At 37.3% G+C, this 26,643-nt stretch overlaps 1 protein-coding gene across 1 annotated transcript in view; it reads left to right on the top strand.

Annotated features, from left to right (window-relative positions):
• The first annotated feature begins 470 nt into the window (after positions 1-470).
• SGPP1 (sphingosine-1-phosphate phosphatase 1) overlaps positions 471-26,643 on the top strand; it is a 39,759-nt gene continuing 13,586 nt past the window's right edge. Inside the window, exon 1 of the mRNA XM_063091684.1 lies at positions 471-1,269. Coding sequence (XP_062947754.1) covers positions 580-1,269 — 690 coding nt within the window. The 5' untranslated portion in view covers positions 471-579. The remainder of the gene's footprint in view (positions 1,270-26,643) is intronic.

The raw sequence follows: 26,643 nt of genomic DNA, 5'->3' as shown, positions 1-26,643 counted from the left end.
GTAATTACTTGTTAATTACTTGAGTCGAATGTTTCCGGGTGCATGGTGGTTACTTCGCCTTCATTCATCATTCACCATCTGACTCTGTGCCAGCAGGAAGTCCGGCTGCTTGGTCACTGGCACCACCGAAGCTGGCACCAGGATCGTGGCCTCTCCAACTCAACCTCGGATAGAGGGAAGCCGGCAACACCAGCCTGCGAGGAACGAGGGCTGAAAGTGGAGAAGCCGGACACTCCACATCCCGCCTGCCGAGTGCCGCGACGCCTAGCTGTGGGTGTCAGGGGACTTCACAGCCGCGGCCCGCTAAGCCTCAGCGCCCAGCCGCCTCCTGCTGCGCTCGGGGCTTCTCGGCGCTACCCGGCCCCTCTCGGGGCGCGGCGGAGGCGGGGCGCGGTGCGCGCGCGCGCGCGGCTAGGGAGGGGCGCGCGGCGGCCACTGAGGCCTGTGGCGCCGTCACTCGGTAGACTCCCGCCGGTCGAGCAGGCGTCGCTGCCGCTCTAGCTGCCGCTAGCCAGACGCGCGAGGACTGTTCGGGGCTGCGCCGGGGGCCGGCCCGCCCTCCTTGCGGGTCCCGTTGTCATGTCGCTGAGGCAGCGCCTGGCCCAGCTGGCTGGCTGGCTGCAGGAACCGCAGAAAGTGGCCCGTTTCCAGCGGCTGTGCGGGGTGGAAGCGCTGCCGAAACGCTCCGCGGACCCGAGGGAGGATGAGAAGGCAGACGAGAAGGCGCTCCCACCCGGAGACACCCGGCAGCGAGGGCGGCAGCCCCGGGCGCCCGGAGGCCCCCAGCCGCCCGGGAGCGACCGCAATCAGTGCCCGGCCAAGCCGGCCGGCGACGGCGCCCCCAACGGCGTGCGCAACGGACTGGCGGCGGAGGTGGGCCCTGCCTCGCCGCGGCGCGTGGGCGCCGTGCGCCGCAACTCGCTGACGGGCGAGGAGGGCGAGCTGGCCTGCGTGAGCAACTGGCCGCTCTACTACCTGTTCAGCTTCGGCACAGAGCTGGGCAACGAACTCTTTTACATCATGTTCTTCCCCTTCTGGATCTGGAACCTGGACCCCCTGGTGGGCCGGAGGCTCGTGGTCATCTGGGTGCTAGTCATGTACCTGGGCCAGTGCACCAAGGACATCGTCCGCTGGCCGCGGCCCGCCTCGCCGCCCGTGGTCAAGTTGGAGATCTTCTACAACTCCGAGTACAGCATGCCTTCCACCCATGCCATGTCTGGCACCGCCATCCCCGTTTCTATGGTCCTCCTCACCTATGGCCGCTGGCAGGTAAGGCTCCCCTTGCCTCGCCCCGCTCAGCCCGGGAGGAGTTTCAGAACCTGGAGTTCTGTTCTCTCTCTACAGTTTTAATTTGGCCGTTCCCCTCCCAAACCTCTCTTTTCACAGGTTTTCACAGTACCCTCAAACAGACTGCCTTTTAAAAAATTAAGTCATCAAGGATACCTAGAAATTTAGCCATTAAGTTATATTTTAATAGCAATGCCTTTCTTAGACCCCAAAGGAAACACTTTGCGTGAAGTAATACATTATTACTGGGCTTTTGTTGAGTTTTTAAGCTGTTTTAATTCTTGTGATGCACAGTTGAAGTGAGTTTTACTTATAATTAATCGTTAGGTAACTAAGTCTTACTTGCAACTTAATATATGGTGCGTTCCCCAAAACTGATTCTGTTCCAGGCGTAGGTAAAGTCATTATCTTACAAAAACGTAGTAGAATTTCAAAACAAACATGCTAGTCCCAAGCAATGAAATAATGAGTTTGCAAAGAAAGCTGCCCTTTATGGAGTTAATGGCGCACAGTCTGAGTTCTTTTTGAAGGGGTGTGGTTGCTAATTTGCTTATTGAGTTCTTTTTGAAGGGGTGTGGTTGCTGAGTTGCTTTAATTTGTGTGTGTCTATAAGCAAATTCAAAAAGTTTAATTATCTTTTAGATCGCTGATCTGTAGTATCATTCGTTGAACTACTGCAGTATTATTGCTGTATTAATTGTAAAAAGTCATGGTTTAAAAATTAACCTTAGGGCCGGCCCGTGGCTCACTCGGGAGAGTGCGGTGCTGATAACACCAAGGCCCCGGGTTCGGATCCCATATACGGATGGCCGGTTCGCTCACTGGCTGAGCGTGGTGCTCACAACACCAAGTCAAGGGTTAAGATCCCCTTACCGGTCATCTTTAAAAAAAAAAAAAAAAAAATTAACGTTAAAGATAGGGTTCTTGATCAGATTAGTGGGTTTATTAAAATGGCAAATATGTCAGGTCAGCCTGAAAATCGGGGATGAGTTCTTAATGGTAATTGTTTCCATTTTGCCTACTTTTTTTGTCCTTCCAATTTTTAGTTCTCAGTAAATGTTACTTAGGTTTAAAAACTAAGTATGTTTCATACAGAAGCAAAATTTATTCTTACACTGCTGGGCTTGCTTTATCTGTCTTTTAAATTATCAGGAGATTTGTTAGTACTATAGACCAGTCCCTTAATTTAAGAATAAAGTGCGGGGAGGGAGGAGGGAGGGAGGTTTTGGTGATGGGCAACAATAATCAGCCACAATGTATATCGACAAAATAAAATTTAAAAAAATAGTAATAATAAAAAAAGAATAAAGTGCGCAATTACGGAGAATCGAGGGAATCAGACTTCTTTTTTTTTTCCCTTTACTGCACAAAGTCGTCTTACGTTGAGAAATACACATTCTGTGTAAAACTACATTATGATAAGTTTACTTATCCCACATTTAATTTCCGTATAGGTAAAATCTTGTCCTCATGGGTAACTCTGTGTAGTGCTTCTTTCTTACAGTAACATGGAAATATGTGATGTGCTTAGTAAGAATGGCAGATTTAGAAGGGAAGGTACCATGGAAAGTTTTTTCCTATTTAACGAAAGGAGATGTGCAGTGATATTCAGATTGTAAAGGAGTGCTGCCTATTTTGTATGATAAATATCTCGAATTTTTCATTTAATCTGAATATTTTAGAATTTGATTGTCAGTGAGCTATGTTTGGCATGATATTTACTGGATAGCTGATAGTGTTGCTCTTACTTTCATGAGACTTTTAGGATTCTATAACAATAGGTCCTTTTACAATGCCTCCTCAATGAGTTGTATGCCATTATTAGCAGTTTAAGAAAGAATAGTTATTTTTGCTCTTCATTTATTCAGGACACATGCTAACAGGAAGTCTGAAAACAGTACTGCTGAATTGTTTATAGGATGCAGCTATCAGTATGCTAACATTTCAGTGATAGTTGAATTATCAGAATAAACTTACAGTTTTTAAACAAACTAATTAATATATATATTTTTTAACCTTTTTTTTTTTTTTGTGGCTGCTGGCCAGTATGGGGATTCGAACCCTTGACCTTAGTGTGATAACACTGCGCTTCAACCAACTGACCTTACTGGCCACCCCTAACAACCTAATATATTTAATTCAAAGTTTAAGGAATTTGTATATCATACAGTTTTAGAATTTGAACTAGACAGAGTGTTAGAAATCACCTAGACTCAAACTTGTCATTTTACAGATGTGGAAACTAACCAATCATATTTAAATGTATCTTGTAATGGTTTAAATTTCTTTTTTTAAAAAAAATATTATTTTTTGGCAGCTGACTGGTGTGGGGATCTGAATCTGTGACCTTGGTGTTATCAGTACCACAGTGTCCCAAGTGAGCCACAGGCCAGCCGCTTAAATTTCCTTTTTTTTTTTTTTTTTTTTTAAAGATGACCAGTGAGGGGGTCTTAACTCTTGGCTTGGTGTCGTCAGCACCACACTCTCCCATGTGAGCCACGGGCCAGCCCTTAAATTTCTTATTTTATATTTTTTCACTCTGAATTTTGATAAATTTTTAAATTTGCATAATTGTTTAGTTTTTGTTGGCTGTCTTGAAAGAAGGGCTCCCTTTCATAAAAGTTCTATCATTATGAAGTTTGACTGTAATAATCCGATACAAAAATCAAAATGCCTTTTTTACCTTTTTACTTTTTAAAAGTTCCTTGTTATATATTGAGAACAAAAGTACCTTCCTTTGCTTAAGTTGTTTTGGTCCTCTTCTCTGTCAATTATTATTGGAGGTTTGTATTTCCAGAGTGGATAGTGAAAAAAAAATATTAGAAACTAGGTAGAGAATTAAACAATGAAAGCCTGGTGTTTTTCTAATTAACATCAGTTTTGGTTGACGGTCCTGTCCATCTCCTGTGTCCCAACTGCTTACTTGGAACAGGTATGGTTACTTCTTTATGCATAGGATGCCAAACAGTCTGTCAAAACGGAGTTACCTCACGTACCCTCCCTTTGGTATGTGACTTTGCAGTGACTACTTCCCTCTTCCCTACCACTTAGTGTTCCTGCTTTCGTTGAAGTTTGCTTAAGATTCACCTCCTACATGGAACCTTTTCAATCAACCCTTTCTTTTCCATTATTCCTCACTTATTCTTAAAATGACAGTATACAAAAAAATCACCTGGGGGGTTCTGCACCTTACTCACAGAGATTCTGATCCATTAGATAAGTGAGGGGCATTGCATTTTACTCAAGTAAGTGTCCCAAATTTAACTTTTTTTTTTTTTAAAGATGACCAGTAAGGGGATCTTAACCCCTGACTTAGTGTTGTCAGCACCACACTCTCCCAAGTGAGTTAACCAGCCATTTCTATATAGGGATCGGAACCTGTGGCCTTGGTGTCATCAGCACCACACTCTCCCAAAGTGAGCCATGGGCCGGCCCCCAAATTTAACCCTTGATCCTTAGAATATATTTTATATTTCTCCGAGATTGCCGTCTCAGCTCTTTTGTGGTTCTACTCTTTGAATCTTTTAAGGTATGTTATAATACAGAAAGGGAGACTGGAATAGTATAGCTCCAAGCAGTTACTTGAAGAGGTTTTAAATATATATTTTATGATGACACAAGATAGAAAATGTTATGGCATTTCTTTAGGGATTAAATAATTTGAGACCCATTGGCCAGGATAATGATTTTTGTTCTCATATTATTCACTGGAATTTTTTGTAGCTTGAACTGGGAAAGTATTAAGAAATAAGGAACATCACATATTAAGAACATAGTCTTTTGAAGAATAATCTAAAATAAAAAATAAAGAATTTATATTTGCATGTCCTTTCAGAAGTAAAAATTAAAAATTTAAAAATAATATTGCATATAATGAGTCTTAATTATATACTTGATTTAATAATATTGAGAAGGCTTTAGATGAATTTCCGTTTTTTTTTTTTTTTTGGTGACTGGCCAGTATGGGGATCCGAAATAGATGAATTCCATTTTAAGAAAATTAGTGTTACCACACACTTTATAGACAAACCTATTAGCAACTAGTCTTTCACTACATGTGCTTTCACTACTTTTTATAATAATAATAGAAGTAGTAGTTACATAATATTATTAACATTATTCATATTTATTAAGCACTATGGGTCAGACATTGTTTGAAATGTCTATTACCTCATTAAGTCTACTCTTATAACATCTCAATATTTGGTCCTATTATTAATACAAGTTTACAGATGAGAAAACAGGTACAGGGAGGTTATATCACTTACTCAAAGTAACACAACTAATAATCCAGCAGAGGCTGGATTTAAATGCAGACTGACTCAAGAGCTTGCACAGAGAACTCATTTCAAATCGTACTTTGTGTGCTTTTTAAAGTATCTTTGCAATAATAAATACCATTTTTTGTTTTTTTAATTATTTTTTATAAATACCATTTTTGAAATAGATATAATTGTGTGGTTAAAATACAAGAACAGCTTTTATACGCCTTGAGAAGATAATTTGTGTTTGTATATGTATATACATATGCAATACCCACAAATATTTGTTTTAACATATATATTGAGATGTTGACTGAAATCAATTGCTGATTTATCATACTTTTCCTCCATTTACCTAAATAAAAATTCAGTAAACAGAAGAGCTTTGGAAAAGAAAAGCACATAAGTATTATATTAAAATATAGTTTATTGTAGATAATAGAGGAAGGTATCTGTGAGGTCACGAAAAGATAAAAAAAAAGAAAGGCAAGCAGTAAGAGTAACAAAAGAGGTCACAAATAGCAAAGACCAGAGGAAGCTGCAAGGTCTAAGGGAAACTGATCAGTGTGGTAATTCTGGGAAGAAACACAGTTTATTAAAAAACTGAATTGGGGGCTGGCCCGTGGCTCACTCGGGAGAGTGTGGTGCTGGTAGCACCGAAGCTGCGGGTTCGGATCCTGTATACGGATGGCCAGTTCGCTCACTGGCTGAGCGTGGTGCTGACAACACCAAGTCAAGGGTTAAGATCCCCTTACTGGTCACCTTTAAAAAAAAAAAAAAAACTGAATTGGTTTGCTCCTTTTTCACCTAGCATCATACTTGTGTTTGAAATTCACATTTTTCTGATTTTATAAGTGCTTATTACTAATACATGATTTAAAATTAATTGTACAGTTATTTGTTTATTTGAATGGGTAATTGTACAAAATTCAAAATTTACATAAAAATATGAAGAGGACAGTACATATTTCTTTTTTCTCTGTCCCACTGCTACTAGGATTTCTTTTCCAGAGGATTTATTGTTATACTTTTTCGTTTAGTTTTCCAGAGACAGTATTTACTTTTGTAGACATATGTTTATATAGTTGATTTTTCATACAAATGGCAACATACTGTACTGTTCTGGATCTTGTTTTTTTCACTCACAAATACATTGTGAAGGTTTTTTCTTTTCTTTTACCCAATAATTAATGGATACTGATTATGTGCTTGCCATGTTTAAAAATGCCTCACATGACTTACATCTCTTTTAATCCCCATAAAATTCAATGAGTATTATCACTAGTGTGCAGAAGAAGAAAGTGAGGCAGAGGAAGGTTAAGTAACTTGCCTAAGATTACTCAGCAAGTGCATACATGGCAGAGCCTGCATTCGAACTCTGGTAGTTTAGCTGTAAAATGATATAATACTAATGTATTATATTGCTTCCCCATATTAATTCATTCTATAGTTTATAAAGAGATCTGTCCAATTTGTTCACATTTGTATGATGTTCCAATATGTTAATGTAGCATACTTTAAAAAATCGACTAGTCCAGTATCTTCAGATTTCAAGTCATTTGCTAGTATAATGACACAATGACTGTTTGTTTATATTACTGTGTCAAAGAGTACATGCATTTGAATTTTAACAGATAATGCAAAGTTGCCCTTCATAAAGATTGTACTGATTTACATTCATACCAGCAATATATGAGAGTACCTGGTTTCCTGCACTCTCGCTATTGCCATATATTATCAAACTTATTGATCTTTGACCAAAATAATTTTAACATTGTATTTAATTTCTCTTATCAGTAGAGTTGAAGAGCTTTACTTAGGTTTATTGGCCATTTATGTTTCTTTTTCTATTCAAAGCTTTTCTCCATTTTTTGCTATTAGGTTGTTGGTATTTTGCTTACTGATTTTTTTTTCATCGCATCTCTCTTTTTTTTTAGTGGTTACTTCACCTTCAAATAATATACCACTTTGAGTATGGCGTAAGAACCTTGCAACACTATACTTCCACTATTCCCTCTACCCTCCTTTGTATTGTTATTGTCATTCATTTCCCTCTACATATGTTATAAAACTCATAATAAATTATTATTATTTTGATTTTTGTATAATGTTCCAATATGTGATATAGAATGTGCTAACATAGTTTTGGAATTGGTAGAATTCTTTTTCTGCCTAAAGAGTGTCTTTTCATGTATTTTTCATAGTGTAGATCTGCTGGTAATGATATTTTCTTAGCTTTTTTTCTTTGAAAAATATTTTGACTTCAATTTGGAAAAGTAGTTACATGAGATACAGAATTCTAGGTTGATAGTCCCCCCCCCCCACCCCCCCCACATTAAATATGTTGCTTCATTGCCTTTTGGCTTGCATGGTTTTTTTTTGTCAAGATGTCTGCTTAATTCTTACCTGCCCTGGCCAGCCCTGGTTGCTTTTTAAGATATTTTCTATGTCATTAGTTTTGAGCAATTTGAAAATGATGTGTGCCTTACTGTGATTTTTTTTTTTTTTTTATATTTCTTCTGCTTGGGTTCATGGATATTAGATCTGTAGGTTTGTAGTTTTCATCATATTTGGAAGATGTTCAGCATTATTTCTAGACATTTTCTTTCTCTCCTCTATCCTTCCCCATCCCCTTCTTCTGGAATTCCAATTTAATGTGCATTAGACTGTTTATTCACAGGTCACTGATATTCTGTTCTTTTTGTTTTTTTGCAGAGTTTTTCCCTCTGTGCTTCCTTTTGCATGGTACCTTTTGGATAATTTCTTTTTTTTTTTTCTTTGTGGCTGACCGGCCCAAGGATCTGAACCCTTGACCTTGGTGTTACAAGGTGGCACTCTAGTCAACTGAGCTAACTGTTTAGGCTTGGATAGATTCTATTGCTGTGGCTTCAAGTTCAGTGATCTCTTCTGCAATGTCTAATTTTCTGGTAATTTCATTAAGTAGGATGGGATGTAATTTCAGATACTGTATATTTTGTATCTAGACATTCTATTTGGGATTTTAAGTCTTCCATTTTTCAGCTCATTATGTTCCTGTTTTCCTTTACATTCTTGAGTAAGTTTATAAGATTTTAAATAGCTTTTTTAAGGTTCATATCTACTAATTACATCGTCTGTCATCTTTGTGTGTTCCTAATAGTTCTCCTGGTTATGAATTATATTTTCTTGCTTTTTGCTTGGTAAGTTTTATAGGGTTTTGGATTTTGTTGTATTCCTTTAAGTAGTGTTGAACTTTGTACAGGAGTGTAGCTAAATTACTTGTCAGTTTAATCCTTTTATGCTTGTTAGGATGGGTCCAGAATAACCATAATCTAGAGCTAATTAAGCCTCACTATTTAAGCAATAACCTTCTAACCACTCCACCAATTTCCTCTTCACTCTGCCTAGTGGGAAAGCAATTCCAACCTTATGTGAGCTTTGGGAATTGTTTGTCCTACTACTTTCTAGTATTTTTTTCCCCAGCCTGGTAGACTTTCTTACCATGCATGCCTAGATTAGTACTTAGCCAACAATTTGCAGAGTTCCCTCCACAGATCTCCAGAGCTCATTCTCTGTGTAGATTCCTTTCTCCAGTATTCTGTCCTGCAAATTTTAGCCTCTTTGTCCTCTGGGAATGCCAGTCTCTCTCCCTTTAATTCAGTGAGATTGCCGGACTCTGTTTTGGTTTCTTCCCCTGTGCTACAGCCTGGAAAATGTCTCCAGCAACAAGCTAGGGCCATCATAGGGCTCAAGTAATTTGTTTCCCTTTTTTCATGAATCTCAGTTGTATGCTACTTATTCACCAATATCTAAAAACAGTTGTTTTATCTATTTGTTGTTTTGTGGTTGTTTGCAGTGGAAAGGCTTTCCTTACAACAGTTAATCCTTTATAGGCAGAAACAGAAATTCTCTGACGTCTACTTATTGTTTTTAGTTTTTTAATATACAATAGTTTGTTGAGATGTATTTCACATACCATTCAATTCACCCATTTAAAATATACAATTCAGTGGTTTTTAGTATATTCACAGAATTGTGCAGTCATCATCACAATCAACTTTAGAACGTTTTCATCACCCCCAGAAGAAAACCTATACCCATAGTAGTCACTCTCTATTTCCCCCCACTCCCTAGGCAGCCACTAATCCACTTTATGTCTGTAATGATTTGCCTGTTCTGAATATTTCATATAAATGGAAGTATGCAATATGTAGTCTATTGTGACAGGCTTTTTTTCACTTAGCATAATGTTTTTAAGTTTTATTCATATTGTAGCACATGTTCAATACTTCATTCCTATTTATTGCTGAATAATATTTCATTGGATGGATATATCACATGTTGTTTATCCATTCATCAGTTGATGGCATTTGGGTTCAGTTTTTGGTTATTTTGAATAATGATGCTCTCAGTACTTGAGTACAAGTTTTTACACGGACATATGTTTTTGTATCTCGTGGGCTACTTATTGGCTTTTGAAGCCCTTTATATTTGTGGTGAAATTAGCCTTTTGTGTGTGGGGTGATTCAGAAATATATTTTCCTAAATTGTTAATTTTCTTCCGAATTGATGATGTTTTCTGTCAAGCAGAAATTTTTCCTTTTAATCAATCTTTTCTTTCATAGTTTCTAGATTTTGTGTGATATTTAGAATGGTGATATTTGAACTGTTTCTTGCTTTGAGAAAGGAATCCAACTTAATATTAGTTGCACATGTCTACCTCACCCCTAGTTGTATATCATTTACAAATTCATGCACACAGCAGAGACTGTCCTTCTGACTTCATTTCAAATTACTTTTAGAAAAAGGAATCTGTTCAGCTCAGCCCAACCAGTGGATTTGCTTCTGCAGGGCCAAATGTCTATGCTTCATCTAAATAGCTGTGGCCAAGAGAGCAGGATCAAACAGTATGAGCGTGTCTTTAGGGCCACACTGCTGGTGTAGGTGGGGAAGTTTTCAGAAGAGCGGCGTGTAGACTGGGCAATATAAAAAGAATATGCTGTAGAGGGAAACTAGAAGTGAAAGTAAGAGAGTGGGTGTTTCTAGAGGGGAAAACTGGTTAAATTCTGCTGAGAGGATGTGCAAGATAAATACTGAAATTTATAGAAGGCTTGGAAAATAAAAAGAATAAGAAAAAGCTGATGTTAATTTCCTTACAATTTGAAAATAACTGAGACCATATTGTATATGGAGTTTGTTTTTTATTTAATGTTATGTGTGATGAATAAAGTTATGTGTGATGGTTAATTTTATGTATTAACTTGGCTAGGCCATGATACTCAGATATTTGGTCAAATACTATTCTAGATGTTTCTGTGAAAATATTTTTTGATGAGATTAACATTTAAATCAGTAGACTTTGAGTAAAGCAGATTTCCCTCCATAATGTGGGTGGGCCTTATCCAATTAGTTTAAGGTCTTAAAAAAATAAAAGACTGACCTCCACCAAGGAAGAGGGAATTCTACCAGCAGACTGCCTTCACACTTGACCTAAAACAGCTCTTCTCTGGGTCTCCAGCCTGTTGGCCTCCCCTGCAGATTGTGAACTTGCCTCCACAATTGTCTAAGCCAATTTGTTAAAATAAATACATATACATCCTCTTGGTTCTGTTCCTTTGGAGAACCCTGACTAATACATTATGTCATAAATTTTCCCATCAGTAAAAAGTCCTAGAAAACATTTTTTTTTTTTTTAAAGATGACCAGTAAGGGGATCTTAACCCTCGACTTGGTGTTGTCAGCACCACGCTCAGCCAGTGAACTAACCGGCCATCCCTATATGGGATCCGAACCCAGGGCCTTGGTATTATTAGCACCACACTGTCCCTAGTGAGCCACAGGCCGGCCCCTAGAAAACATTTTTAATGAGTGAAAGATTTTTATATTCTTGCAAAATACTTTTTAAACTATAGGAATGTCATTAATGTAGATGAGGAAACCAATATGCAAAGAGATTATGTGATTATCCCATGGTTTTACAACTGAAGAAGTAGACACCTTCTGGGGAGTTCTGCGTAGTCTACAGCCCTCTAAAAGCTCTCCTGCCAGTAGGGCAGCTATATCTTCTCTACATGTTGAGAATAGGTACAGAGTCTGGGCTGGTTTCTTCAAGGAAGAAGTAGTCAATTTGGAAGCCTTCATCTGCCATATGGACTGAAGAGCAGAGAAGCTGGTCTGTAGAAGAGAAATGAAGTGAATATGTAGAAAGAAGAGACAGTTCTGTAACTGTCCAGGTTATAGTTCCAGTTTCTTCTCCAAACTTAGCCTCATTCACTTCAGGGTTCTCTGAGATACTTTGTATCCTTTTAATACATCTCATTTTTTTTTTAAAGATAATTTATGTTGGTTTCTGTCATACACATTTTTAGAGTTCCAATAAATGCATGTAGTAAACAGTGAGAACCAGGTCTAGGTAGCTCCAAAAACCCAAATTTTTAATTACTACATTATAATCAATAAATATTGACTTGTTTATTATTGTATGATATAAATAATTTTATGGTAGACATTTTTATGTGTGAATTCTTACCCATGTTTCTATATCCTTAGTATAGAATTCTAGGGGAAGGATTGCTGGATCAGTGTATTCCAGCAATTAGAGCTCTTTTACATATTGACAAAATGCTTTCCTGAAAGGTTGTATCAATTTTCATTCCACTAGCAGTGTATGAGGACAAAGCATGTCTATCTTTATATGTCATCTGTGTCATTTGTTGTTACATATGTACTATCCATTCCTAGAATCCAAAATAGAAATTTGTTTCTGGTGCCTGCCATTGTCCCATATTTAAGTTACTCTGAAAATTTTAAATTCTGTGAAAGACAGTTTCTGTGATTGCTTTAATTGCAGATCATTTTATTGACTTCTTTTACTAACATCAATGAGTGTGAATGGAAAATGCTACAATATACAAAATAATTCCGATTATGTATATAAATAGTTAAGGAAAACCTTTTAGGAAGAATAAAACTGCTTGGTAGAATAACCGAAGGAAATGTTTAGATAAGTTTTTTCTGTAATCAAGAATGTGCAATGAAGGACCGGCCCGTGGCTCACTCAGGAGAGTGCAGTGCTGATAACACCAAGGCCATGGGTTTGGATCTCATATAGGGATGGCCGGTTTGCTCACTGGCTGAGCGTGGTGCTGACAACACCAAACCAAGGGTTAAGATCCCCTTACTGGTCATCTTTAAAAAAAAAAAAAAAAAAAGAATGTGCAATGAAGGGATTAGATAGTGGTGTAAAATTAAAAGCACCTAGGATGTCATATGATCTGTTTTGGGTTTGGTAAATTTTTTATGTAATTGAAAATAATGTAAAGGACTAGTAAATTTTTACTTTCATATTTTTTGACAAGATCTAAAAATATAATTCAGTAAAAAAATCTTATTAGAGGAAATACATAAAGTCAGCAGATAAAGCTCAACAGTCTCTGAAAAAAAAAAAAAAAAAAATAGAAACCAGGAACCCCTGCCAAACAAAATTATTACCTATTTGTGTAGTGTTAAAGTGTAAAGTGAGAAACATGCTAAATTGGAAAGAGCATTAGGATAGTTCACTATGACATAATACTAAATGTTATTTAGCACCCCTGGGTCTGTTTCTTTATCTGTGAAGAGAGGGGGGGTGGAATTAATATCTTTAAGATCTCTTTCACTTTTCTTTTTTTTTTTTCACTTCTCTTTTTAAGTGGAATTTGTACCTAGCCTCCATTCTAAGAAAAACTTAAATAAAAAACAATTTGAGTGATATGCTGCTTGATCCTAAGGATACAAGAAATTAAACAAGTGACACACTTTGAACAACTTTCTCCGTGAAGTGCAGCATGGTGTAGTAGTTAAGAGCCCAAACTCAGGAATCAGATTTCCTGTGTATGAGTTCCAGATACGTAACTTGATACTTGGTTGGTCTTGCGCAATCACTTGACACCTCTGTGCCTCAGTTAAATCTATAAAATGAGGGAAATTAGGGTACCTTCCCCGTAAGGTTATTCTGATGGTTGAATAAGTTAATATTTGTAAAGCTCTTAGAATAATAGTGCCTGGTATATAGTAAATTGTATGTTAAATAAAAATTACTGCATCTGTTAAAATTTCAGTAAAGAATAAATCCATGTTCATTTCTCCTAATATCTGCCTAGAATTGAATTTTGGTTTTAAAAAAATCCAACCAGAGTGTTGGCCAGAAATAAAAGATTGGGTTAGGTAGGAATATAAAAAAGTAGAGAGAGTGAAGTGGAGGTCAGAACAGCAAATATGAGGCCAGCCCGTGGCTCACTCGGTAGAGTGCGGTGCTAATAACACCAAGGCCATGGGTTCGGATCCTATATAGGGATGGCTGGTTGGCTCACTGGCTGAGCGTGGTGCTGACAACACCAAGCCAAGGGTTGAGATCCCCTTACCTGTCATCTTTTATTTAGAAAAAAAAAAAAAAAACAGCAAATATGTAACAGAAATAAGAGAAAGGTTGGTTAGATTGCTGTAGCAGAGGAGAGGAGGGAAAAGATAGTTCTTCCTAGCCCAGCTAGTTCTGACTTTTTTATAAAAAAACTGGGGCTCTGAAACAAGTCAGGCACAGAAAGAGAAATACCACATGTTCTCACTTATTGGTGGGAGCTAAAAATTAATATATAAATTCACACACACATACACACACACACACACACACACACAAAAAAAAAAACGGGGGGGGAAGAAGATATAACAACCACAATTATTTGAAGTTGATACGACAAGCAAACAGAAAGGACATTGTTGGGGGGGAGGGGGGGAGGGAGAAGGGAGGGAGGTTTTGGTGATGGGGAGCAATAATCAGCCACAATGTATATCGACAAAATAAAATTAAAAAAAAAACAAAAACTGGGGTTCTTTTAGAATTGCTAAATTTGCCAATGTGGAAAAAACAGAATTTGAGTCTGCCATTATAATGCCTTTTGCATTTTGAAAATGACTGGACTTAATTAGCCCTACTCCTCTCACCATTCACTTTTCCAAGTGCCGAGGCAGCTCCAGAATTATTGTCATCCCAGACTAGATTTGTTCTCACCCTGGAGGGTTGAATAGGAATTAAAAAAAAAAAAATCTCCACATAATCCACATTAGGCACTAGAGAAGTATTCTGGGGCCTTGTAACAGATAGGGCTGGATAATCCAAGAGACCAGAGATAAATTCTTCAGTAGGTAATGAAGAACTATTAATGAATTGGAAACTTCCAATTCATTAATAATTGAATTGGAAGTTTGTATTTACGAAGTTTCTTTTGTTTCTTCTCTGGTTTCTGGAGAGAAAATCAGAAATTTCTTGTTCATCTTAGTTATCTGGGAAGTTGTGGTCTGCTTACAGCTCTAACATGATATATTCTATAACATGTAGCCCTATTCTTTCTTTCCTCACAAATCCCTTCCCTGAAATAGGATTTGGGAAATGGATCCTATTTTCTAAGACCACATCAACTAGTATGATAATAAATAGTACTTCCCTTATTGTGGTTTGTGATATAAAATATATCTTAAATTATAATTTGTATGTGGTCAGTTCTGCTACTAAATTCATTGTAATATAAGAGTTTGAAAGAGAAACAGTACTAAACGGACATTAGATGTAAATAGGTCAAAACAATAGATTGAAAAGTGTTTTAATTTGCATTTTTCTCATTAACGTGTACATTAAATGATTGTATATGGGCGAGTTTTTATCTTACCTGTTTGAACTCATATTAATCTACATTAGCCTACCAGTAGAGAAAACACCATGAAGAAATCACACGCACAATCCCTATTGAACTTTTTTTTTTTTTCTTTTTTTGGGGGCGGGGCTGTCTGGTACGGGGAACGGAACCCTTGACCTTGGTGTTACAAGGCTATGCTCTAACCAACTGAGTTAATTTTTTTCTTTTTGAAAATATGGTACATAATATGCTATTCTATGAAGTGGTTTTCATATTTCTTGGGTTACTTTGTTTTAGAAAGTTTACATTGGTTTTAAAAACTTAAACTACAGAATCCTTACCTAATATGTTTAGGTAAGCTTTGGAAATTCCATTTCTTAAGTTTACTCAAAAGGATTTTCAGATTGCAATTTATTATGGTAGATTCCACAGACTTTCTTAGAATTAAAGGTTAACATGTTTGATGCCAGGAAGTGAATGATACCTATGGCCTTTGACTCTACAATATCATGAATGTGATACTGTAGGACTGATCCCTAGTGGCTGAAGGCTTATGTTTACTTCATTCAACAAGTATTAATTGACTGCCTGCTATGTGTCAGACACTGTTGTAGTCACTGGTAATACAGCAGTGAATGAAACATACTTAAGTCTCTGCTCCCATGGGATTTACATTCTTGAGGAGGGAGATAGACAATAATTAAAATAAATAATATTATTTTAATTATTTATAATATATTCTATATCTACATTTAGTGCATAAATGTATCCTATGACAAAGATAAAAGTTATATAGAAAAATAAGGCAGAGAAGGCACATAGGGAGTCCTGGGGGAGGAAGGTTGTAATTATAAATAGGATAATCCTGGAAGGCCTCACAGATAAAAAGAGACATTTAAAGAAGGTCCTGAAGGAGTCAGGGGAACAAGCCATGAGAAGAGAGGTAATATGTTTCAGGCACAGGGACAATAAGGAGGACACCACTGGAATGCAGGAAATAGAGGAAAGGATAGTAGGTGATGAAATCAGAGGGGCAAGGCAAGGGGGTAAATGTTATCCTACCTTTTAGGCTGTTAAAAAAATTTTGGCTTTTACTCTAGATGATATGTGAAGCCATTGGAAGGTTATTTTTTCCCCATCTAAATAAACCTAATTGATTTGAAAAGTAAGAAATGACAATATCATTGGAAGGTTTGGAGCAAGAGATGGACATGATTTGATTTACTTTTTGAAATCATCTCTGACTGTGGAGTTGAGAATAGATCATAGACAGAGGAGCAAAGTTGGAAGCAGGGAGAGAAAATAGTCTGTTATGTGGGGGCCGGCCTGTGGCTCACTGGGTGAGCGTGGTGCTGACAACACCAAGTCAAGGGTTAAGATCCCCTTACCGGTCATCTTTAAAAAAAAAAAAAAAGAAAGAAAAAGAAAATAGTCTGTTACAATAATGCATGAGAAAATTTCCAGTAGCTTAGAGCAGGTGATAATGGTAGAGATGGTGAAAAGTGGTCACATTCTGGATATATTTATTTTCCTTTAATCTTAAAAAAATCTTATTTAAAATTGAGGTTTAATTCACATAACATAAAATCAATCATTTTGAAGTGAACAATTCAGCTCCAATTAGTGTTGTGCAACCATCTAGTTCCAAAACACTTTTATCACTCCAAAGGGAAACGTCATACCCATTAAGCAGTTGCTCGTTATTCCTCCCTCCCCCATCCCCCGGCAACCGTCACTCTGTGTGTGAGTCTGTGTATTTAACTATTCTGGGTATTTCATATCAACAGAGTCATACGGTATGTGGCCTTTTGTGTCTGGCTTCGTGCACTTAGTGTAATGTTTTTGAGGTTCATCCACGTTGTAGCACCTATCAGTACTTCATTCGTTTTATGTTGAGTACTATTCCATTGTATGTATATACTACAATTAGTTTACCCATTCATCTGTTGATGGACATATGGACTATGTCCACCTTTTGGCTATTGTGAATAGTACTGGTATAAGCATGTGTGTACATGTATGTGTTTGAGTACCAGTTTTCATTTCTTTTAGGTATATACTTAGGAGTGGAATTGCTGGGTCATTTGGTAATTCTGTTTAATGTTTCAAAGAACTACTAAACTGCTTTTCACAGTGGCTGTATCATCTTACATTCCTAACAGCAATGTACAAGTGTTCCAATTTTTCCACATTCTCAGCAAGACTTGTAATAACTTTTCCTTTCTTTTTGTAAATTATTATAGCCATCCTAGTGACTGTGAAGTGGTACCCCATTCTGGCTTTTTTTTTTTTTGTCTTATTGTGGCTCTGAATTTGTTGTTTTGTTATTGTTGTTTATTTTTTATTGATGGCCGGCTGGTAGGGGGATCTGAACCCTTGACCCTGGTGTTATAACACTGCACTCAAATCAACTAAGCTAACTGGCTAGCCCACATTTTCCCTATAAATAAGATATTGAACATATTTTCATGTGCTTGTTGGCCATTTGTGTATCTTCTTTGGAGAAATATCTATTCAAGTCCTTTGCCCCCTTTTCCTTGGGTTGTCTCCTTGTTTTTGTGTTCTAAGAGTTCTTTACAAATTCCAAGTACGAGACATAGATATATGATTAGATATAGGGTTGGAGATACTTTCTTCCACTCAGTAGGTTGTCCTTTCACTTAATTGGTAATGTCCTTTGCTCTGCATATTTTAATTTTTGATGAAGTTCCAGTTTATCTATTTTTTTCTTTTGTTATACATCATTTTGGTGTCATATTTAAGAATCCATTGCCTATTCCATAGTCAAAAAATTTACCCCTATGTTTTCTTCTAAGAGTTTTATAGTTTTAGCTCTTACATTTATGTCATTGACCCATTTTGAGTTAATTTTTGTATATGGTGTGAAGTAGGAGACAACTTCATTCTTTTGTGTGTAGATATTCAGATGTCCTAATAGCATTTATTAAAGAGGTTGTTCTTTCCCCCTTGAATGTTCTTGGTGCTCATGTTGAAAATATATTAGCAATAGATACATGCATTTATTTTTGGATTCCCAGTTTTATTCTATTGGTCTTTGTGTCTGTCTTTATGCCAGTACCACACTGTCTTGATTACTGTAGTAAGTTTTAAAAATTGGAAAGTGTGGGCCTGCCCATGGCTCACTTGGGAGAGTGTGGTTCTGATAGCACTAAGGCTATGGGTTCAGATCCCTATATAGCTCACTTGGTTAGCTTACTTGGGAGAGCGTGGTGCTGACAACACCAAGTGAAGGGTTAAGATCCCCTTACCAGTCATCTTTAAAAAAAAAAAAATTTGGAAAGTGTGACTTCTCCAACATTATTCTTCTTTTTCAGTATTTTGGATAGTCAGAGCTTCTTGCAATTCTATATGAACTTGAGGATCAGTTTTTCCATATTAGCAAAAAGGCAGTTAGAACTTTGATAGGGATTACATTGAATCTGTAGGTCATTTTTGGGTAGTAGTGCCATCTTAACAACATTAAGTCTTTTAATCCATGAACATGGGATGTCTTTCTATTAATTAGATCTTTAATTTCTAGGTGTTTTTTTTTCTTTGGGATGGTATTGTAAATGGAATTGTTTTCTTTTTTTTATTTTGTTTTTGGTGGCCTGCTGGTAAGGGAGTCCAGACCCTTGACCTTGGTGGTATTAGCACCATGCTCTATCTAACCAAGCAATCCAACTGGCCAGCCCTGGAATAGTTTTCTTAATTTCCTTTTCAGATTGTTTCTTGCTCGTATATAGAAACACAACTGATTTTACATGTTGATCTTTTACTCTGAAACATTGCTTATTTCATTTATTAACTCTAATAGTTTTGTGTGTATGTGTGTATGTGGATTTTTTGGGATTTTCTATTTTTAGGATCACATCAACTGTAAATAGAGATAGTTTTACTTCTTCCTTGCTGATTTAGATGTCTTTAATTTCTTTTTCTTGCCTAATTGCTCTGGCTAGAACTTCCAGTACAATGTTAGATAGTAGTGACAAGAGGTAGGTATCTTTGTCTTGTTCCTAATCTTTGGGGGAAAGTTTTTAGTCTTTTGCCACCGAGTGTGATGTTATCTGTAGATATTTCATAAATGCCCTTTATCATGTTGAGGAAGTTCCCTTCTATTCCTAGTTTTTTGAGTGTTTTTACTATGAAGGGGTACTGGATTTCGGCAAATGCTTTTTCTGCATCAATTAAAATGATTATGTATATTTCTCCTTTGTTTTACTATTGTGGTGTATTACATTGATTGATTTTCTTCGTTGAACCACCCTTGCGTTCCTGGGGTAAGTCCCACTTGGTTGTGGTGTATAATCATTTTAATATGCTGCTGAATTTGGTTTGTTAATATTTTGTAGTGAATTTTTGCATCAGTATTCATAAGGAATATTGGTATGTAATTTTCTTGTGATGTCTTTGTCTGGTTTTGGTATCAGGGTAATACTATTTTCATAGAATGAGTAAGGAAGTATTCCTTTCTCTCCTGTTTTTTGTAAGAATTTGAGAAGGACAGGTGTTTACTCTTTTTCTTTTCTTTTCTTTTTTTTAAAAAAAAGATGACCAGTAAGGGGATCTTAACCCTTGATTTGGTGTTGTCAGCACCATGCTCTCTGAAGAAAGCAAACCGGCCATCCCTATATGGGGATCTGAACCTGGGGCCTTGGTGTTATCAGCACCACACTCTCCCAAGTGAGCCACGGGCTGGCCCTTGATGTTCAGTCTTCTTTAAATATTTGGTGGAATTCATGAGTGAAACCATCAGCTCCTAGATTTTTCTTTGTTGGGAGGCTTTTGAATACTGATTCAATCTCTTTGCTTGTTATAAATCTGTTCATACTTTCCATTTCTTCATAACTCAGTTTTAGTTATTTGTGTATTTCTGGGAATTCGTCCATTTCATCTACATTATCTAATTTGGCACACAATTATTCATAGTTGTCTCTTATATTCCTTTTTATTTCTGTAAGATCAATAATACTATACTTGATCTTAGCTAAAAGGCCAAGAAGTGGTGTAAGAGCAATAATAATGTCCCCACTTTCATTTCTGCTTTTACTTATTTGTATCTTCTCCCTTTTTTTTTTTTGTCAGTCAGTCTAAAGTTTCATTATTTTGTTGATCTTTTCAAAGAAACAACTTTTGGTTTTGTTAATTCTTTTTATTGGTATTCTTTTCTTTTTTTTTTTTTTAAAGATGACCGGTAAAGGGATCTTAACCCTTGATTTGGTGTTGTCAGCCATCCCTATATGGGATCCGAACCCGTGGCCTTGGTGTTATCAGCACCGCACTCTCCCGAGTGAGCCACAGGCCGGCCCTTTTTATTGTTTTTTCTATTCTCTTTTTCACTTTTCTCCACTCTAATCATTTTATTATTTCCCTGCTATTGCTAGCTTTGGATGTAGTTTGCTCCTCTTTTTCTAGTTTCTTTGGGTGTAGAGTTGTTATTGATTTGAGACTTTTTTCTTTTAACATAGGTCTCTACTGCTATAAATTTTTCTCTGAGCATCACTTTCATTGTATTCCATAATTTTTGGTATGTTGTATGTTTTTTTTTTTTTTTTTTGTCTGTAAGTATTTTCTAATTTCCTTTGTGTTTTTTTCATGGACCCATTAGTTATTTAAGAATAGTGTAAATTCTTCATAAAGTCAATTTTCGTTATTCATGGATTCCATATTAGTGAATTCACCTACCTGCTAAAATTTATTTGTAACCCCAAATTCAGTACTCATGGTGCTTTTGTGGTCATTCATGGATGTGTACAGAGTGGTGAAAAATTTGAGTTGTCTGGCATGCACATTCCCAGCTGAGGTTGAACAGAGCAACACTGTGCCTTCTTGTTTTAGCTATCACATTGTAAGTAAGAGTCCTTTTTGCAGTCTATTTAGTGACAAGTTTTTCACATTTTTGTTCTTTTTGTTGGTGATTTTGCTGTTTAAAATGTCTCTCAAGTGTAGTGCCAGTGCACTGTCTAGTGTTCCTAAATGCAAGAGAGCTGTAATATGCCTTAGAGAAAATACATGTAATACAGATAAGATTCATTCAGGCATGAGTTACAGTGCTGTTGGCCAGAAAAAGGAATAGGAAATTTACCAAGTGTATGTAAGGCCACTATAAAGAGTGCATGATGAAACTGTGGAAAAAATGGAAATGTGGTTAAATTTGTGGATTCTCTTGAGATGAGGACTGATTTTTTTTAAAAAAGAGAGAAAGCAAAGTGGACAGAATTGTGAGGCTGAAAGCCAAAGAAATTTGCAGCCATGTTACCCATGTCAAGAAATTGTTAAACCCTTCTTGGGTAGTGCTGGCTGACTTGCACATTTCAAAAGGTGATAATAGCATGAAAAATGTTAAACTTGCAGGTGAGGCAAGATCAGAAGGCTAGGGAAGAATTTAAAAAATACCTGCTAAGTGTTATGAAGGAAAAGAACTATCTGGAAGAGCAAGTTTTCAATGCTGATCATACTGGTTTTTATAGAACTATTTCTCTCTTAATTCTGCCAACATTTGCTTCATTAGTTTTGGGGCTCTGTTTGGTGCATATATGTTTATAATTGTTATATCTTCTTGGTGAATTGATCCCTTTATCAATACATATTGTCCTTTATCTTTTCTAACATTTTTAGACTTTAAGTCTATTTTGTCTGATATTAATATAGCCACCTATCTCTCTCATTTATTATTTGCATCAAATATCTTTTTGCATTCATTGACTTTTTTTTTTTTTTTTTTTTTTTTTTGCAGCTGGCTAATATAGGGACCCAAACCCTTGACCTTGGTGTTATAACACCACACTCTAACCAACTGAGCTAACCAGTCAGTCCCATTCATCCACTTTTAACTTTTTGTATTTTGAATCTAAAGTGAGTCTCTTTAAGCAGCATATAGTTGCATCACATATTCTTATCCATGCTGCCAATCTCTGCCTTTTGATTGGGGAGTTTAAACCATTTCTGTTTAAAATAATTAGTAATAAGGAATGACTTTCTACTGCCATTTTACTATTTGTTTTCTGTATGTCTTATACCTTTTTTGTTCCTCATTTCCTTCATTATTGCTAACTTTCATGTTTAATTGATTTTTGTAATAGTATATCATTTGGATTCTCTTCTCATTTCCTTTAGTATATATTTTTTAGATACTTTGTGATTATCATGGGATTATAATTAACAACTAGATATATATTTTGAAGTTATAACTGATACTGTTAATGAATTAGGTGATGGATGTGAGAAAAGAAGTCAAGGATAATAACAAGTTGTTTGGCCTGAGGATTGGAACGAGAAGTGATTTATTAGGAAGGAATCAGCTATAGGACTAGCTGGTGGAATGGGGATTTGGGAGAGAAATGACGAGCTCAGTTTTGACATGTTACATTTGATATTCCTATTAGACATTGAAATAGAAATATCAAATAGGTGGTTGGATGTATAAGTCTGGGAGTCAGGAGAGCAGTCCAGGTTGGGGACAGAAATTTGAGTTAAAAGCATATGGATTGTATGTAAATCCCTGGAGCTGGATGAGTTTATTGAGGGAGTGAGTGTAGATTGGGAAATAAAGTATCCTTAGAACCAAGTTCTGGAGTACACCAAGAAGTCATGAAGAAAAGGGGAACTAACAAAGATGACTGAAAAGAAGTAGACTAAATATATTTTATGTATTTGTAATAAATTCTGTTATTTCTTGGCAAAGGATAATTCTGCATAATCTGTTTTCCTTACAGTTACATCTAAATGAGGGCAGTGATCCTAAATTTGTTTTTAGAGGTAGTTTAACATAAAACTTAAAGGTAGATGTAATTTAGATTTTTTTTTTTTTTTTGGCTGGCTAATACAGGGATCTGAACCCTTTACCTTGGTGTCATAACACTGTGCTCTAACCAACTGAGCTAACTGGCTAGCCCTGAGTATTCTTAAATATAAGATAAATATAACAGATGAATTAGTTAGTTATGCATAATTCTTCCTCCCACACAAGTTCCCACTTTAGAAATACTACTTTTATTTAGTCTATGTAGTTCATTTTATTTTGTTTAGTCATTAAGTTCTGTGGTGTCTTTTATATCTGCCTTAAAGATTACTGATGAAATACTGTTTTGCTTTGATACTTAGTGGTTCAGAATTTTGTTATTCAATGGGAAGTAAATATGAAAGCAATTATGCAGCCAGAACTGGATCAAATGTTTCCCCAAATGTGTTGTGGTTTTTCTTTTCCTGCAGAAAAAAATCTAGAGATAATATCCTGAAGGTAGAGACTAATGGCCAAAAAAATCAACCAATCAATAAAAATTAAAGTGACATTATTTTCCCAGCTAGCCACCTCATCCTATGGAGGTCTAAAGGTGCCATAGAGCAAGGGAAAAAGAAAGGCTTATCAATTCTTTCTTAGCCTCTGCATCCAGCTTGCTAACCTTTCTAACTCTACCATTGTAAACACTTTGGACATAGTAGACTTTAGTAAATGTCAGTTAAGTCATATTTAGTTTCACTGCTCCTACTCAAAAACTCTTATTTTTCCCTACCTGCAGCCTTAGCTTCTGAGACTATAGATGAATTTTTCTTCCATCTGTTGTGTATAAAGAACCCACCAATAACTTTGTACATTTTGCCTTCCTTATGGAGTTTAAGTTAAAAAAAAGAGCAAGAAGAGGTAAACATAGGGGAGGTTTTTGTTTTTACTTCTTTGGCTGTCTTTTGCTATTAACACTTTTGGTTTTTTTTGTTTTTGTTTTTATTTTTATTTTGGTGGCGGGCCTGTAAGGGGCTATTAACAGTTTTAAAACATTAACAGAAAAAATTAGGAGGCCTAAGTACCTGCTGTAGAGACAGAAGCCACTGTTATCTCTCATCAAGTTTATACCAACAGCCTCCTAACTGGTCTCGGTTACCTCCCTTGCTCCCTTATAATTTAATCTCAACATAGCAGCCATCATGACACTGCTCTACTGAAAACCCTGCACTAGCTCCCCATTTGATTCACAATAGGAGTCAAATTTCTTACAGTGGCCTCTCAGGCTCTTCTTGAACCTCCATCACCTCTCTGACCTCACCTACTTGTTGTCTCTGCTCTGGCCGTCCTAGCCTCCTTGCCAGTTACATTTTGTCATTAGAGACTTTGCCCTAGCTGAGTCCCCTGCCTGGTATGTATTCTTCCCTCAGGTATCTGTTTGGCTAATTCTGTCACCTCCAGTCTTGCCGCAAATCTCAGCTTCTCAGTGAAGCCTACGTTAACCTCTTCTATTCATATTGTAACCTGCCCCACTTACATTCAGAAGCACTGGTCCTATTTCTATTTCTGTTTTACTTAAGATACGTTTGGTTATGGTGCAGTAACAACTTAACCCCCAAATTTTAGTGACTTAACACAAGAGCTTAGCAAACAACTCTGGCCACTTAGAACCTTGGACCCAGGCCTCCAAGGTGATGCATATCAACATGTGGTTTCCAGAGTTACATTGCAAGGGAAGAGAGAGTTCAAGGAATGATTGAAAAAGTGGTATGAGTCACTTTTTACTCCAGATTATTGGCCAACACTAGTCACATGATCCCAATCTAAATACAGGTGAATCTGAAAATATAGAGGAGCCCAAGGAATATCAATGAGCATTAGTGTTTATTCAACAACTGTTTTCTTTTTTATTTTCTCCATATTACTTATCAGTTTTATTACATAGTTTATGTATTTTATATAACTTATGTATAGTTATGTAATATAATTTACCTATTTTTGTGTTTACTGTTTAGAGCCTCTTCTCAGCCAGAATAGAAGCTTACCCTCCCCCCAAAACCACACTGCTTACAATTTCTTGCACACAGGACTTTGCTCATATTGTTCCTACTGTTTATAATGCTCTCCTTCTTTTTGCCCTGTACTGACTCCTTCCTTTTTCTGGAGAAATCCTACTCATCTTTGAGGATAACTGGAATCTCACTTACTCTGGGAGGCTTTGTTAACATTCCTAAGCTGAGTTAAATGCTCATCCTCAAGGCCTTCTCTGAATTTTTAGTATGCTCCTGTCATAGCATTTAACTCATTATATAATGACATGTCTGTCTGCCCACCCCATTAAACCAAGTTCCTCATGCATGTGGAAAAATGGCTGGAGAAATAGGTAGAGCCTAGAAAAGAAACTATGAGGGTCTTAGCAAGAGCAGTATAAGTAGGGATGGAAAAGGGATGAAAATCAAGGAATATTTAGAAGGTAAAATTGGTCAGATTTGGTTATTGGCTGAATGCAAGGGATAAGGAAAGAATCAAGGATAATTCATGTTTTTCATTTAGGTTATTATGTGGTTTATGATGTCTCCAAATGAAGTAGGGAATATAAGAGGAGGAACTAGTTTGGATGATGGGATGATGAGTTTAGTTTGAGGTATAATGGGTTTAAATCTATAGGGACCTCAAAGTGGAGGTAACGTGCAGAGTTGGATATATGGTTCTTAAAGCCAGGTAAATGGATAGGTCTTCATCATACTAAGTAGTAGTTAAAAAATTAGAAAGGGTGGGACTTTGTCGGGGTGGGGGGGAGTCGGCGCTTGCGCCGGCGCCCTGACAACTAGCTAAACCGCGCTCGGCTCAAGGGAACGAGGCTGAAGATTACTCCCTGCCTCCACCTCCCTGCGCGAGAGGGAGCGGGGCGGGAGAGCCCAGGAGATAAGTAAGCGCAGCCACCGGCCCCAACCCGGCTCACAAAGGAGCACTCAGACGCGGTGGAGGTTCTGTCAAGCAGTTCGTTTATTCAACTCAAAGCCTACATATTTATGCATAAATGGGCTAAATGAGGGGGGATTCTGGTGGGGGTCTCCACCTAACAAGCCAATCACCCTATAGGTCATGCGTGCATGCATGGCTCCTGCCTATGCTTATGGTAAAGATCATGAAGTGTCCACGAGCCTGGAAGGCTTTCTGCACCAATAATGTTAAGCCCCGTAAGTGGGGTGAGGTTTTACCCGACACCATAGTCACTCCCCCTTTACGTCCTCCAGGCGCCATCCTGAACACGTGTGAAGAACAAAGAAGGGAACAAGCAGTCGTCATTAGGTGTAGCAACCATCTGTGCCAGGAAGGTAGCTGCCACCCAGCAGGACTTCTAATAACTACTAACGACAGAATCCTTCTTTATACCGATGTTTAAGGAACAAGGAGGGGAAGATATGTTCTTGTGTGGAATACACAGAAAAAAAATAGATGGTGAAAGGGGAACTGAGAAAGTGTGCATCTGTGGCTATCAAGGGTATTTAGAGTTTCAGGAAGAAAGGGGAAGTTCCATGCTAAATGTAGTAGAAAAGTCAAAAATTAAAACTGTGTACTAAATCTTCACTACAGCCTTACTCAACTCCCATCTTTTAACCCCACTTCTCCAACCACCTTGGTTTCAGTTTCATTGAGAAATTTGAAGTCATAAGGCATTAACTGCCCCAAATATGCCCTCCCTTCCTTTACAAGCTTACCACCA

Source organism: Cynocephalus volans, chromosome 3 (assembly GCF_027409185.1).
Source record: "Cynocephalus volans isolate mCynVol1 chromosome 3, mCynVol1.pri, whole genome shotgun sequence".
Taxonomy (NCBI): Eukaryota; Metazoa; Chordata; class Mammalia; order Dermoptera; family Cynocephalidae; genus Cynocephalus; species Cynocephalus volans.
Note: the sequence above shows the minus strand (reverse complement) of the source record. Positions and strands in the feature narration are given on the sequence as shown.